The following is a 16,713-nucleotide window of genomic DNA, read 5'->3' as shown; positions in this document are numbered from 1 at the left end:
TTGATAGCATACCAAGCAATCGTGAGAACATACCGAGCAGTCGTGAGAACATACCGAGCAATCTTGATAACGTACCGAACAATCTCGATAACGTACCGAGCAATCTTGTAACATAGTGAGAAATCTTGATAACATAGCGAGCAATCTTGATAACATAGCGAGCAATCTTGATAACATAGCGAGCAATCTTGATAACATAGCAAGCAATCTTGGTAACATACCAAGCGATCTTGGTGGCATACCGAGCGATCTTGGTGACATACCGAGCGATCTTGGTAACATACCGAGCGATCTTGGTAACATACCGAGCGATCTTGGTAACATGCCGAGTGATCTTGGTAACATACCGAGCGATCTTGGTAACATACCGAGCAATCTTGGTACCATACTGATCAATCTTGATAACATACTGAACAATCATGATAACATACCGAGCAATCTTGTAACATAGTGAGAAATCTTGATAACATAGCGAGCAATCTTGACAACATAGCGAGCAATCTTGCCAACATAGCGAGCAATCTTGATAACATACCGATCAATCTTGTAACATAGCAAGCAATCTTGTAACATAGTGAGAAATCTTGGTAACATACCGATCAATTTTGGTAACATACCGAGCAATCGCGATAACATACCGATCGATTTTGGTAACATCCCATAGCCATTTTGATACCATACTGAACAATCTTGCTAACAGACCCAGCAATCTTGATAACATACCGAGCAAGCTTGTAACATAGTGAGAAATCTTGATAACGCAGCGAGCAATCTTGATAACATAGCGAGCAATCTTGGTAACATACCGAGCAGTCTTGGTAACATAGCGCGCGATGTTGGTAACATACTGAGCGATCTTGATAACATACCGAGCAATATTGATAACATACTGAACAATCTTGATAACATACTGAACAATCTTGATAACATACCGACCAATCTTGTAGCATAGTGAGAAATCTTGATAACATAGTGAGCAATCTTGACAACATAGTGAGCAATCTTGACAACATAGCGAGCAATCTTGATAACATAGCGAGCAATCTTGATAACATACCGAGCAATCTTGTAACATAGCAAGCAATCTTGTAACATCGTGAGAAATCTTGATAACATACCGATCAATTTTGGTAACATACCGAGCAATCTTGATAACATGCCGATCACTTTTGGTAACATACTGTAGCAATCTTGATACCATACTGAACAATCTTGATAACATACCCAGCAATCTTGATAGCATGCCGAGCAATCTTGATAACATACTGAGCAATCTTGATGGTATGGGCCGAACAAAGAGCAACAGATGCGTTTGGGGATCAAAATGAGGGCAGCCATCAAAAAGCTTGATAACATAGTGAGCAATCTTGATAACATAGCGAGCAATATTGATAACATAGCGAGCAATATTGGTAACATATCGAGCAATCTTGGTAACATACCGAAGGATCTTGGTAACATACCAAACGATCTTGATAACATACCGAGCAATCTTGCTAATATACTGAGCAATCTTGATGACATACTGAACAATCTTGATAACATACTGAACAATCTTGATAACATACCGAGCAATCTTGTAACATAGTGAGAAATCTTGATAACATAGCGAGCAATCTTGACAACATAGCGAGAAATCTTTATAACATAGTAAGCAATCTTGTAACATAGTGAGAAATCTTGAGAACATACCAATCAATTTTGGTAACATACCGAGCAATCTTGATACCATACGATCAATTTTGGTAATATACCGAGCAATCTAGATAACATAGCGAGCAATCTTGACAACATAGCGAGCAATCTTGATAACATACCGATCAATCTTATAACATAGCAAGCAATCTTGTAACATAGTGAGAAATCTTGATAACATACCGATCAATTTTAGTACCATACCGAGCAATCTTGATACCATACCGATCAATTTTGGTAATATACCGAGCAATCTTGATACCATACTGAACAATCTTGATAACATACCCAGCAATCTTGATAACATATCGAGCAATCTTGATAACATACTGAGCAATCTTGATAACATAGCGAGCAATCTTGTAACATCTTGAGAAAGCTTGATAACATAGCGAGCAATCGTGATAACATAGCAAGCAATCGTGATAACATAGCGAGCAATCCTGGTAACATACCGAGCAATCTTGGTAACATACCGAGGGATCTGGGTAACATACGGAGCAATCTTGATAACATAGCGAGCACTCGTGGTAACATACCGAGCAATCTTGATAACGTACCAAGCAATCTTAATAACATACCGAGCAATCTTGATAACGTACCGAGCAATCTTGATACCGTACTGAACAATCTTGATAACATACCAAGCAATCTTGATAACATACCGAGCAATCTTGATAAAATACTGAGCAATCTTGATGGTATGGGCCGAACAAAGAGCAACCGATGCGTTTGGGGATCAAAATGAGGGCAGCCATCAAAAAGCTGTGTTATGCTAAGGTGGTTGGGTTTGACGAACTTACATCCAAGCTGCTGCTACATTATAGACACCACGTGGTCTGAGCAATGACATGGCAATTGGGAGCATGCCAAATAAAAGGGAAGGCTCGGTTTTTATATCGTATGCTCGGTCTGAGAATCAGAGAATGCAAGATGAAGTGGAACAAGAGGTAGAAGATGTGCAGATGGACTTCCGCAGAGGGGTCAGCACCAGTGATAAACTTGCAATTGCCAGATCATCATGGCGGTGGTGAGACGGTTCAACTGGCCACTCGAATAGCCAGTTGAACTATCTCATGGTGCAGAGGTAATGCAGCTCCCTTTGAGTTATCTACTCCAGATGAAATTTGCTGGCCTGACTGTCAATTGTTGCAATAAGATGTGATTGCGTCTGATCCATTCTTCATTGAAAGGGCATGAACAGTGCAATCATCAGGTTACTCGTGCTACCAGGGTGGCCTAAGCCTGGAGGTATGCACAGTCGCCTCTACGTTCTTTAGCCTGTTTAAGATTCCAAGCTGGAATCCCAATCCAGCTATAAACTGTCATCCCAGTTTTCACAGGCATTTCACAGGTATGGTGATTCATCAATGTGTGTGCCCTCCCTATGAAGGATGCTAAACTGGGCGTCCCGTCTGCCAGTATAGATCAGTGCATGTTAAAGGTCCCAGAATGTCCTTCGCAAAGTGGAGGCGAGCTACCAAGGCCAAACTCCTGCCCTAACCTTCATGCCATCAGCCAATGATGCTACCAAGCAGCCTTGTGCTGACTATGAAAGAAGAAGAAGATCTAGCTGCTGGAAAAGCTAGGAACCAACGAGCTGAAGCAAGTGTCAACAACTTTTTGGTTGGTTACAAATCCCAGAAGGTGTACTTCCAGTGATCAATCTCTGATCACTGATATTTTCTATGGAAAAGTATTGACTCATTTGTGACATTACTAAAGCACAATACACACATAGTTGATCCAATATAAATATCTGTGTTCAGCTCCAACTCGTCCACCAGAAATTTAGTGAACGCGAATTATAGATCTTGTCAATGCATCAACATAACATCAGTTTGGCTTCAGTTTTTAGCTCATCTGGAACGAGGTTCAGGGGAGCTTATGAGATGGCGCGTCGTCTGTCCGTCAGTCCGTCAGTCCGTCAGTTAGTCCGTCCGTCAGTTAGTCCGTCCGTCAGTCAGTCCGTCAATCCGTCCACCCGTCAGTCAGTTAGTTAGTCCGTCCGTCAGTCAGTCCGTCCATCAGTCCGTCCGCCAGTTAGTTAGTCCGTCCGTCAGTTCGTTAGTCCGTCCGTCCGTCAGTTAGTCCGTCCGTCCGTCAGTTAGTCCGTCAGTCCGTCCGCCCATCAGTCAGTCCGTCAGTCAGTCCGTCAGTCCGTCAGTCAGTCCGTCAGTTAGTTAGTCCGTCAGTTAGTCTGTCCGTCAGTCCGTCCGTCCGTCAGTCCGTCCGTCAGTCAGTCCGTCAGTCTGTCAGTCCGTCAGTCAGTCCGTCAGTTAGTTAGTCCGTCAGTTAGTCTGTCCGTCAGTCCGTCCGTCCGTCCGCCCGTCAGTCAGTCCGCCCATCAGTCAGTCCGTCAGTCTGTCAGTCCGTCCGCCCGTCAGTCTGTCAGTCTGTCAGTCTGTCAGTCCGTCCGCCCGTCAGTCAGTCCGTCAGTCTGTCAGTCCGTCTGTCAGTCCATCCATCCGTCTGTCAGTCAGTCCGTCCGTCCGTCCGTCCGTCCGTCCAGTCCGTTCGTCCAGTCCGTTCGTCGGTCCGTAAACACTTTAAACGTCTTCTCCGAAACCGTTTATGGGATTGCGACCAAATTTGGCACAAATCATATTTGTTGTGTTGTGACTAAAGTTTGTTCACGGCATTAAAAATATCAGGATCGAAGGGGGTCAAAGTGGATCCATGTTAGCCCAGGACCCACTCGCGACCTATCGAACCCCCCCCCCCCTCCCCCCACCCAAACCCGCCACGGAAATATCGATTGCTTATGACGTTAATATCTTGGTAAGGGTTCGGTTCTTCATCTTTGTACAGTAGTACAATTCGTAATTGAACAATAAAGCAAAGTGACGACAATCATACCAAACACTGTCCTTATGTTGTTGTTATTTTGTGCGGATCTCCACGACCATGAGGAGAGAGAGAGCGAGAGCGAGAGCGAGAGCGAGAGACCACGCCCCCTTGAGAATGAGCAGCGACTTCGATCACAGACCCCGCCCACTTGATATTATTGTCAGCCAATCAGGCGTAAACTCCCTGCCTTGTCAGCAGCTTCGGAAGAGATGAATCCGCCCCGACGATGATTTCGGATGAAGATTTAACGAAGAAGATGAAGATGATGATGAAGATGAGGATGAAGATGAAGAAGATGATGAAGATGAGGATGAAGATGAAGAAGATGATGATGAAGATGATGAAGATGAATATGAATCTCACAACATTCATTGGCGGTGTATCTTTTGTGAAATAGAATAAAACTTTAATTATTAAAGTGACACGCCAAGATAAGGTGTTTGAACTTTATTTTAATCTTCATCCTGAATAGATGATGAACTTAATATGTAACATGAACTGATAAACAAAACAAGAATAACTTTTACTGAAAAAACCCGATATGCACCTGAACTTATATCCAGGTTCAATGTTCCGTTATCATGAACAACATTAAATAAACAACTTTCACTGATTAAACCCGAAAGTGAAACTTACAAGCCGAATTCACATGTTCCGTTAGCAACATTGTAGATGTGGATTCTCCACATCAGTGCGATGGTTGACTTTGCATATTGGCGACGAGATCATCGATTCGGCTTTGAAGCGGCGACAATGCGATTCTCAGGTCGGCGCACATGGCCACCGTCTCCAGTTTGTTTCGATACTTGGACTTCAGATGTGTCACCGTTGAGAAACCTGCCTCACACATCCACGTCGTCGTGAATGGTATCAGGGACTTTACCGCGAGATGTGCAATCTCTGGGTACTCATGAGACACTGTCAGCCAAAACTTTACTAAAGTATCCTTCCTGAACAGTGTATCAAGTGTACTGTCGGACAATGTCGAGCAAGTCCTCTTTCAATCTGTTGGACAAGTTGCAGCACTGCTGAACGTCGACTGAATAAGGGTCACGGATCCACTTCTTCTCCACGCGTGGATCAACAGGAAAGTATTCGTCAAATCGTTTGCGCAGGTTCACCAGATGTTCGACGATGACATCCTTAATGTCCACACGTTCCTCGACACTCTTGCTGAGCAGATCATCCAGGTTTTCGAACATGTCAAATTCATCATTGGTCTGAACTCTTCTCTTCCATAGATCCAGCTTTGACTTGAACGCCGCTATCTCTTTCGCCGCTAATGCCTCGCGGTGGAGGAAGCAGTGGGTCCAGCTTGCCTCTGGTGCCACATCTTGGATGAGCTTAATGACACCTCTGCGCCGACCTGTCATCGATGCCGCACCATCGGTACAAACGCCAACACAGTCTTCCCACCTGAGGCTATGCAATGCGATGTGTTTGTTGACGACTGCAAATATTTCTGCGGCCGTGGTCTTGGTCTGTAACTCGTCACATGCCAGAAGATCCTCCATAAAATCATCACCATGCCGATAACGAACAAAGATGAGGATCAACGCCTTCTGTGTGATCTCCATTGACTCGTCCAACTGGATGACAAACTTGTTGGCCTCTAGGTTTGCGTACAGCTGGTGCTCGATGTCTTCGCCCATGTCTATTATCCGTCGGCGAATCGTGTCGGCAGAAAGCGGAATGGTGCTTATCTTGGAAGCCGCCGTCCCTCCAAGCACTTCTCTGCACATCGCCTTGGCGCATGGCAGGATGAGTTGCTCTGCAATACAAGATAAATAAAATAACACATGAACATTTCTTTCACTTTATGATTAATCTTGATTTTGTTCCAGGGTAGCGGACGCAACATGGGGGTCGTTTGGGGTTTTCCGGGGGTCATGAAGGGGTCATAAATAACATCAATTTGTTGAGCCCATTTTTAGGAACCAAACAAAGGTACATACCACACACAGTATTTTGTTCGCGTGTACGCGTACGTCACGACCCCCAGGTTAAGAACCACCGTTCCAAGGCATTATAAAAATTCAATATGTACGATGTGATTGCCGTACGTACTTTTAAAAAAGAGGCAAAGTTTATGAATGGCTGTACTGCAACAAACAATAAAACTTACGAAGTTGTGATATACCAACGTATACATGGCACGACTAATAGTAAGCAAGAACCCGACACATCAATATTCTAAAGACGAAATGAAAAACTAATGTTACGGTTCGTGACCTTTTTCTTCTTCCTTCCCCCACGCCCCCCTGTGAGTTAGACCAAATGGTTTGGTCCATGGGTATAAAGCCTATGATTGGCTGTGCTGTGGAGCAGGGTGTGGCCAGGAAGGTGATTCAGAGGAGTGAGTGACCATTTTGGAGGAAGGCTTATGGCAGAGTGCTTTTTCGGGGGTTGTGGAATGTCCAGTTGCAATCTCTCCACCTTAAGGGTGACGTTGATCGAACTCTTGCTGCCTGCCTTGGGGCCTACTCGTGGACTTGCCTACTCCTACCCTCTCATGCTGGGCCTGCACTGGGGCCTGCCCTGGGGCCTACCGTGGGGCCTACCGTGGGGCCTACCGTTGGGGCCTACTACTGGGCCTGCCCTGGGGCCTACTGTTGGGCCTGCCGTGGGGCCTACTCGTGGACTTGCCTACACCTACCCTCTCATGCTGGGCCTTCACTGGGGCCTACCACTGGGCCTGCCCTGGGGCCTACGGTGGGGCCTACCGTTGGGCCTGCCGTGGGGCCTACTACTGGGCCTGCCGTGGGGCCTACTCTTGGACCGGCCTACTCTTGGACCGGCCTACTCTTGGACCGGCCTACTCTTGGACCGGCCTATTCGGGTTTTTCCCTCTCTTCTCCCTTCTTTGTTTGATGTGTAGGAAGAGATTTTCGTGTGATAATCCATAAATAAAGACAGTGTGATTGAAGGCTTGGCTTGGTGTGCTTCAGGCCGTAACGCTAAATTTATCTATACTTACAGCACCATGTATTACTTTATGAACCTACAAACCGCCAATGCAGTGAAATACTTTTACGAAAAAAACAAAACAAAAAACTTACCCGCAATAGTGTATGTTTTCTTTTCTATGGCTATCTTCTCCACCACCAGGTAGCTGGCTTTGGTCAGTCCCTTCGATGGAAAAACAGCCGAACTCATTACTGACTTGCTGTTGTTCATCTCGCGTTCTTTCCGTAGAAAAAACTCCCACGACTTGTTGACATGATCTCCATGTTTCTTCTCGAGGTGCCGTTTCAGCTTTTGGGGCCTGAGGGACTCGTTGGCCAACACGTCAAGGCATATCACACACTGTGGTCGATGAACATTGTGCTTATGGATATTCAAGGTGAACCCATAGTTCAGGAACACAGGCCGATACTTTCTAGCCATGGCGAGTACCTTACGCTCACAGCTCAATCTTTTGAATGAAAAGCAATGGACATTCGCGTGTCGGAAACTAAACGTATGATCTGACTGACCGGATGCACACGCGGTACATCGGTACAGCGCGGTAGAAGAGTCCACACTATAAAGTTTGTGTCGGCGTTCGTTTGATCTCTGTTCTGTTCAGTCGGGAGAAGTAAATCGTCGATAGTTTTTTTTCCGCGATTTCTGAAACGATTGTGCGACCCATTGAAAATCCTTCGCGACCCAAACATTGGGTCGTGACCCATAGGTTGCGGAACGTCATGTTAGAACATATTATGTTTGAACTTATGAACATGCTACTCGGTCTTCCAGCAACTATTCAAATTGGTTTAAAATACCTTTAGTCAATGCAGTATACCGTTTATTCTATCAGGTGATCACCAGGGGTATTGCCCCGATATTTGTCTATTATCATACAAAAATATGCAATTTGGTGTCTGTCTGTCTGTCTGATGATTTTTGACAGCAATACATTCGGTCATTACTTATCCAATCTCAATCAAACTTGACAGGAGGACTCAGGGTCACACAATGAATGGTTTAGCGAAGTAATTTCACCCCCTTCCCGAAGGGAGTTTTCTCTGCCAAAGGGTTTCCCCGCCAATGGGGTTGTGGGTTGAGATGTATATCCACATTAAGGGTGTAGTACTGGTGAAAAATTGAGAAAACTACATAGGTACCTTTGAGAGGCCTTTACACAAAAACAAAGTCAAGTTAATATCTAATTTTCAGTTTTTCTTGAAAGATATAATCTTGGCTTTAACTCAGACCAGTTTCAACGCTTCTTTGTCATATTACATGCATATAATTTGCATAAATTAGACCGTCAATAAAAAACAAGGAAAAACAAAGAACACATTTCTACTTCTATCTTCTATGTCACCTATCATTCTTTTCACACAAAACTTGGTACATGTATTATACATGTGTTACTCTACTACCTGATGAGAAGATTTTGTGAAATTATGTCAAATGTTCACTAATTAGCTAATTTTGCCAATTACCACATAAAACTTGGTTGTCCTTCAATAAATCTACAATGGCTACTCCTATAAACAAAAGCCTTCATCATTTTAAAGGAAGTGATATTCTGAATATCCTGTCCAAATTTCAGCCCAAAAGAATGATGCATTTCCCAAGTTATAACAAATTTCATGCAAAATATTATATTGAATTGAATTGAAATTTGAATTTTTCAATAATTAGGGGTACTTCTTTGACCTCTAATAGCATGATTCTTGTTTATAAGACTATAAGGAAACTGTTCAGCTAAAAAAAAAATCAAAAAAAAATCACCTGTTCACCAGTACTACACCCTTAAGATCGCATTATCATGATATTTTTCTAAGGACGCTTCTAATAACAAAAGCACAATATTACTGTTATTACAAAACAAAATTAATACTAATAATATCCCAATCTCCCATCCCCTACCTGCCCCCAAATGGGTGTGTCCTTCTTGAACAAACGTGGTGTTAACGTTTATAAATAGCTTATCGTGGCGTTTTCCTGGGAGCACCCCTACCAGAAGTAAAAATATTGTCGCGCAACCGCTTTTGATGAATATCAGGCAGTCACGGATGCTGATCGCGAAGGCCTTAGCCCCCGAGGCGAAAACTCAATGGCGGATTTCAAAACCAAAAGCTACCCCAAGCGCGCGGGATGGAGGGGAGCGGCGAGAGCCCTGCAGCCTTATCTATGAAATCAATCACCCGGAAAACTGCGTTCAAGTATGTACAGCAAATAATATATGGGTTTATTAAATGAAAAGCAAGGACAGGAAAAGCACGCGCCGGTAATGAAATATCCTAAATCGGGATCCCGCACACCAGATATCAAATACAAACGAGGGAATCTGAATTAAGGAAAAGAACACGTCATGTACTGGTGAACGCGCAACTCGGTCTTATCTGGTCTTTGTCGTTGGCTTTGGCCGCCGTCCAACACGCGGCTCCTTTCGTCCCGCGGCACGCCTCGCTCCAAGTTCCAAAGTACCGAGCACCACGCACCAAGCACCGATCACCACGAGGTCGACCCTCGTACACAGTCGACAAGCCAACTCGGATCTCACCGGGACAGCCAACTCAGGCCGTGAATCTTCCAGGAATCTGCTGGGAATCTCACTGGAATCTGTGAGCCAACGCAACCAGGGATCTCACGAAACTGCCAGGGCCAGGAATCTCACTAGTGCGCAACTGCTCAACTTGTGCGTAACTCACTCGGGATCTCTGAACGACTCTCAAACGAACTCTCCCAACTCACAACTGCTCTCCAACTCGTCTGCGCAACTCAACTCTGCCTGCTAGGAATGTCAATGCCTTCCCAACTCAACTCGGGATCCAACTGCCCATCTACTCTTCTCTCCTCTCAACTCGGGATCCAACTCACAACTGCCCAAAATGGCGTTCGGCGCTCGTTAGTATCTGCTGGCCCATGACGTCAGCATTGGCGCACTGCCAACCAATCAGTCTCCTCCACCGACTCGCCAGGTGCACGCCCACTGTGTCACTCCCTCTCGCGCTCCTTGCTCCTGGTCATAGCACATGCTATTTGAGGTGGATAGGCCTCTCGGAGGTGTAAATGGCGGTGGCCATTCGGCGGTGTCCTGGCCCGGTTTCTTCCTAAGTCATGTCAGGGGGGAGGGCGTTATTTAGTGTTGCACTAAGGATTCGTCGGAATGTCTATGTGGTGTGCAGTGCCAAAAGGGACAAAGGTTTGGCTAACCAGGGGAGGACACACAGGGGCGCTACTCCTTAATCCCTCCACTACTTATCACTCGAACCTCCTGGTAGATTCACAAGTATACATCTTAACCGACAAAACGCCTACACATGAAGAACTTATTACAGGGTAGTTTTCCTTACCGCGACACACAAAGCATGTTACCAACTCAGATATAACTGCTCTACATATTGCTCTACCACGTCGGCATAACAATATTATAAACCACAAACACCTATGATTACCTTTTTAATCAGTCACTACTGCTGTTTAACACTAAACTGAAAGGGAGGAAACCTGACATTCTTGAGACAATATATGCTTATCGCGTCCCCCACAGACTAACGGACCCAGGCCTAGATCTACTGTAATCTATATACCCCAGAGAGGATAATGACATGAGTGTTCCATCCAGCGTGTACTAGTTCATCCAAATGATAATTGACTGCAAAATACATGAACACAAATAAGAATACTATTTATACAACAAATTAAATAGGTAAATATTTCCATCAAACTAAACATGTCATCTCAGACACAATCAAACATATTGTTGGATAGAAATATCCGCAAACACGAAACTAATGGGAGCAATGTCACAGTCGAGAGAGATGAATTTCAGTATTTAATTTTAGCTCTTATTGTTATGTCTTGTTATTATAGACCGTCGTACGCCTTGTTTCTATGGGAAACTCGCAAAATGGCTGCAAGTGGAAATGGCTTCGCGTTATTTGAACTCATCGTCTACCGGAAGTGTCAATCCAAATAAGTCTTTCACAAATATTAACTTCGAATCAGGTGGTTAGTATTATAAATGATATACACATCTACAAAAAGGTTGTTACTAACAATATGCATTCATCATACAAAACATAAATCAGAGCAGTACAAGTGATACAACAATCTATGATGATCAAATGTGACTGGCATGGCAATCACAGACGCAAAAACAATTCATGAGACTGAAGGAACTGCGCTCCAACGCGAGTCGAAAGAATTGACGCGACCAAAGACGGAATTCGTCCGAGTTGCTTTATTGAAACAAAACAGCTCAGGTATTCTGACAAGCCCGTTTATCGGGCAGCAATATATATACACATTTATGTCGGGAAGTTTGCCCGGCAAAAGCTATACCGGGCATGCCCGGGTGTCAAGGGCGAGCCTTGGAAAGGCGAGTCTGGACCTGCCCGGGCGTGTTTGGCTGCGGCCTGGCAAGTCGAGGCTGGGCGTGCCCGGGCGCTCTGGGCGAGCCCGGGAAAGGCGATAGCGGGCATGCCCGGACGCTCTGGGCGAGCCCTGGAAAGGCGATAGCGGGCATGCCCGGACGCTCTGGGCGAGCCGTGAAAAGGCGATAGCGGGCATGCCCGGACGCTCTGGGCGAGCCCTGGAAAGGCGAGAGCGGGCATGCCCGGGAAAGACGAGACCGGGCGTGCCCGGGAGGTTCGGGCATGCCCGGGAGAGGCGCGTCTGGCCGTGTTCTGGCCGGTGCAAGGCGATTGTGTGCATCCAGCGGTAACCGCTACAAGACCAATCTTTGGTCGTCACACCTGTCCTCAGAGAAAATAACGAGGGACCTGCTGGTGAACTCAAGGGTATCAGAAATCGCCTGAATGACAGAAACATCAACTAATTAATGCGTGCGCAGCATCGCAGCTTGGAACGTGCCTGTGCCAATGACAGTCCCAACTGTACGTTACGACAGGAATTTGGAATCTGGTTGGGTACCCTGTGATACCTTGTCTGCTCTTTGACAAAAGTCACTGCAGGAACTTTATAAAGTGCACCAACAACCAGTGCTGGTAAATGGGTCCTCAGTTTAACACTGATGCAAGGGACGGCACACTCCCAGATGCACCACTCTGCCTGTCAAGTACCACTTGAAACAATTCAGGCCAGGAATTTGAACCTGGAGCAGACAACTGAAAGGGAAATGCATTACCTCTGCACCATCCTGTCAGAAAGTAACATCAATAAATCCATGATTATGGTGATGATATTGTGTTGGTCACAACATTGCCTGCAGATCTGCAAACACTGCTTGGACATGTGGACCAGGAGTTGCAAGGATACAATCCGACAATAAGCCAGATAATATGACAGTCATGGCGGTGACAAAACAACACGAGTGGACAGATATCGAATGCAAAGCGATTCGAAACAAGTGACTAAGTAGGAATACATTGGAACCATGGTCCTATAAACAAAACAAGAAAAGATCAGAAGATCAGAAGGTGACATGACTGGAAGGACTTGTGAAAAATATAAATGGGATTTGGTCTTAAATATAAATATTAAAAAATTTAAATTTTTTTAAATTTATTTATTTAAATATTTTATTATTTATAAATTTATAAATTTAATTTAATATATTTAATTTAATAATATTCATAATTATTTAATTATTATTATATTATAATTATTATTGTAATAATAATTATAATTATCATATTAATTAATATTAATTATTATTTAATTATTATTTATTAATTAATATATCAATTATAATTAATATATAATATATATATTAATATATAATATTAATAATATATTATATATTAATTAATATATAATATTATTAATTATTAATTTAATTAATACTAATTTAATTTATTATTATTATTAGAAATTATTATTATTATTATAATTATTATTATAATTAACTAATTGTTAATATATTAAAAAAGAATAATTAATTTATAAATTTAATAATATAAATTAAATATATAAAATATTATTAAAATTTATAAATATTTTAAATATTTAAAATATAAAATATTTAAAGCATTTAAAAATATATAAATGGGATTTATAAAATATAAATATTATATAAAAAATATAAATGGGATTGGTCCATCAGGAAAATCACCAAAGTTGACAAAAGTTCTGTTATAATCAAACAAAAAAATGCAGCTGCAAGGGTTGGAACTTCCTGGAAGCAAACACCAAGATTTTCAACGTATTCGTGATGGGATGCGACAATGGATGATAAACATCAGTTACCAAAATGTGGAACTAGCTGGATTGGCACTCGGTAGAGCGCATACCTCTGCCAGGCTGAACAGTTTATGTTTTGTATCCCACTGATAGGCCGGATCTGGATTCCGACCTTAACAACAATTCCATCAGGTTATTCTTGTCAACTAACGCTTCAGTCACATTTGGCTCGGCGGCCGTAGGGTCTAAAAAATCTACGGCCACTAGCAATTATAGGGCGGCCGCAGTATTTCCATGGTCACACAATGTAGCAGTCACATATGTTTTTATTTTTCGGGTAGCCGCACGGGGTATTTAGAAATTGTGGAGACCGAAAACGTGGGGGTGCCGTACGGTCTTTGATTTGATGTCGCACGGTGACCTTAGGGCGCCCCTGCGGTGGCCATATAATTTTCAAGGCAGACGCAAGGTAGCCTCAAGGTGCCCGCAAGGCGACTGCAGGGGGGCCCTAAGGCGAACGTGCGGCCAGACGGACGGTAACGAGTGGGTATATATACCAGTTCTTTTTCATATGTATAACAGCACTTACAGTTGTCATGGCTACGGCTTGTCGAATTGCTACGGCCAACCTAGAAATGAAAAAAGTTATAACTCCGCGCTATAATTCCACGGCGACCCCTACGGCCTGTAAAAGATAGCCATACACCCTAGGGCCACCCTGAGGCCACCTCAGAAACTCTGCGGCCGCCGCACGTTTCTGTCAATTTAGGGGGAGTACGGCCGCCGTATCCTAGCCGTAGAGCAAATGTGACTGAGGAGTAACCAACTCATCCACCAAGTTTTACCATAATCCATCCAAAACTTTTCGAGCTAGTGTACTAGATATCGTTTCTGGTGCCATCTCTCAATGGTGAAGAATCACGTAAATAATTCTAGTATCTGAAACCGGATCTTCCCCAAAATCTAATAATCAGTCCTTGTCACACAACCAACATGCCCACCAAGTTTTGTCCGAATCCATCCAAAACTTTTTGAAATATCCTGCTCGCAGACATACAGAAAGACAGACAGACAGACTAGAAATCACTCTTAGAGCAACACTGCGAAGCGGAACAAATCAAAAACTGTTGCGATGAATTCTCCACTGTGGGGCCGGGAAATAATAGGCAAAGAGGGACGGACTCAGGTTACCTGTAGATTGCCTGTTCATCAAAATCAGATGAAAAATGGGTCTCCATTCCCCGGGCTACGGGGAAAAAAAGAATGAACTAGAACGGCACTAAGTGGAGAGCATACCTCCACCTGGTTGGCCATATCACTCAATGGTGAAGAATCACTTAAAAAATACCACTAGCCGGATCCGGATCTGGATCTTCACCAAAATTAAATCGAATCTTCCTTGTCACACATACAACCTGTCCAACAAGTTTCGTCCAAATCCATCTATAACTTTTTGAGATATCGTGGTATATATTGGTTTTAGCTCAATTACTCAATGGTGAAGAATCACTTAAAATTTTAAATAATTATCATATCCGAATCCATATTTAGATCTTCACCAAAATCGAATAGATTCTTCCTTGTCACACACACAACCTGTCCACCACGTTTCGTCCAAATCCATCCATAACCTTTTGAGATATCCTGCTATGTATCGTTTTTGTCCCTATCTCCGAATGGTGAAGAATCACTTAAAAAATTCTAGTAGCCGGATCCGAATCCTGATCTTCACCAAAATCTAATCATTTCGTCCTTGTCACATACACTACATCTCTGCCAAATTTCGTCCGAATCCGTCCACAATTTTTTGAGATATTTTGTTCACAAACAAACAAATGAAAAATCACACAGAGCGACATTTTTTTTTTTTGTATATACTGAATCGAGGCTCGTGAAAGAGCTAACATTTATTTCACAAAAAAATCAACCAGACAAACAAAATATACAAAAAGAGGGAGCGGAAGACAAGATGGGGAGAGAAGGGGAAGCACACAACCACAACATTTGAGAGCAGGGAGAAGTGTGGGAGGGAGAGGGCTTGGGGGCAGGAGGCGTGGGAAGGGGGGGCGGGGGGGGCTGGGGGGGGGGGAGAGGTATAAAACACAAGGGGACCGAAATTAGCGGGGGTAGAAAAGATCAAGGTTTTGGATGGGGGAGGATAAGAGATGGTGGTGAACAGCTGTTTTAAAGACCTGGAGGGTGGAGTGGGATTGAAGAGAGTGAGGGAGTTTGTTCCAGAGGCGGGAGAAAAGAGGAATGAAGGAGTGAAGGTGAGCAGAAGTCTTGATTTTGGCAGTTTAACCATAAGAGGGTTGCAGGCAGATCTTGTGCGACCTGTAGGAATATTTGGGGGACAGAGCCCAGAGAGAGCTGGGGGGGCAAGGCCAGAGAGGCGTCGGTAGAAGACGGAAAGACCACCAACCTGCCTGCGGTGAGTGAGTGACAGGCCCTTGGAGTTAGCTTCATCGCGGGAGATTCCAATGATTCTGAACGCTTTGGTTTCAACAGCGTGAAGACGAGCTAGGTGTGAGGCAGGAGCACCAGACCAGAGGGGAGAGCAGTATTCCATAGAGCTGCGGATGAAAGCCTTGTATGTGGTGAGGAGCTCAGGTGTGCCAAGGAAGGACTTCGCACGACGGAGGATGCCCAGTCGGCGACTGGCTTTGGAGGCCAGATTTGAAATGTGGTTTTCCCAGGAAAGATCATGGCAAATAGTGAGACCCAAAAGCTTGAGTGACAGAACTTCTTGGAGAGGATTATTCAGAAAGTGGATGGGAGGGTTTTCCAGTCGGTCTTTTCGGAGAGACATCGTAAGAGTGTGAGATTTATCAGGATTGAAAGACATGTTCCATTTGTTTGCCCAGTCTGTGATTTTGTCCAGGTCTGCAGAGAGTGAGGAGGCTGCAGACTGCCGATCTGAGGGATGAGGAATGGAGCGACAGAGTAGAGTCGTCAGCAAAGAGATAGAGAGGATTTTCAAGAGAGTCAGAGAGATCATTGATGAAGACCAGAACTTGGCAAAAGATAACAAAGTAGAATGGCACTCGGTAGAGTGAGTGCACTCGGTAGCGCATCTTTTGACTTCAG

The 16,713-nt window shown here is 43.9% G+C and overlaps 1 protein-coding gene across 3 annotated transcripts in view; it reads right to left on the bottom strand.

Moving 5' to 3' along the window:
• The window catches only part of LOC137428967 (autism susceptibility gene 2 protein homolog), a 243,157-nt gene that overhangs the window by 47,992 nt on the left and 178,452 nt on the right, over positions 1-16,713 (bottom strand). For 2 of the 3 annotated variants that reach the window (XM_078780863.1, XM_078780865.1), the window contains exon 3: positions 7,605-7,818. In XM_078780863.1, coding sequence (XP_078636989.1) covers positions 7,605-7,722 — 118 coding nt within the window. In that variant the 5' untranslated portion in view covers positions 7,723-7,818. The remainder of the gene's footprint in view (positions 1-7,604; positions 7,819-16,713) is intronic. The other variant, XM_078780864.1, reaches the window with a different exon arrangement.

This window comes from Myxine glutinosa, chromosome 6 (assembly GCF_964187855.1).
Source record: "Myxine glutinosa chromosome 6, kmMyxGlut1.1, whole genome shotgun sequence".
Lineage (NCBI taxonomy): Eukaryota > Metazoa > Chordata > Myxini > Myxiniformes > Myxinidae > Myxine > Myxine glutinosa.
Note: the sequence above shows the minus strand (reverse complement) of the source record. Positions and strands in the feature narration are given on the sequence as shown.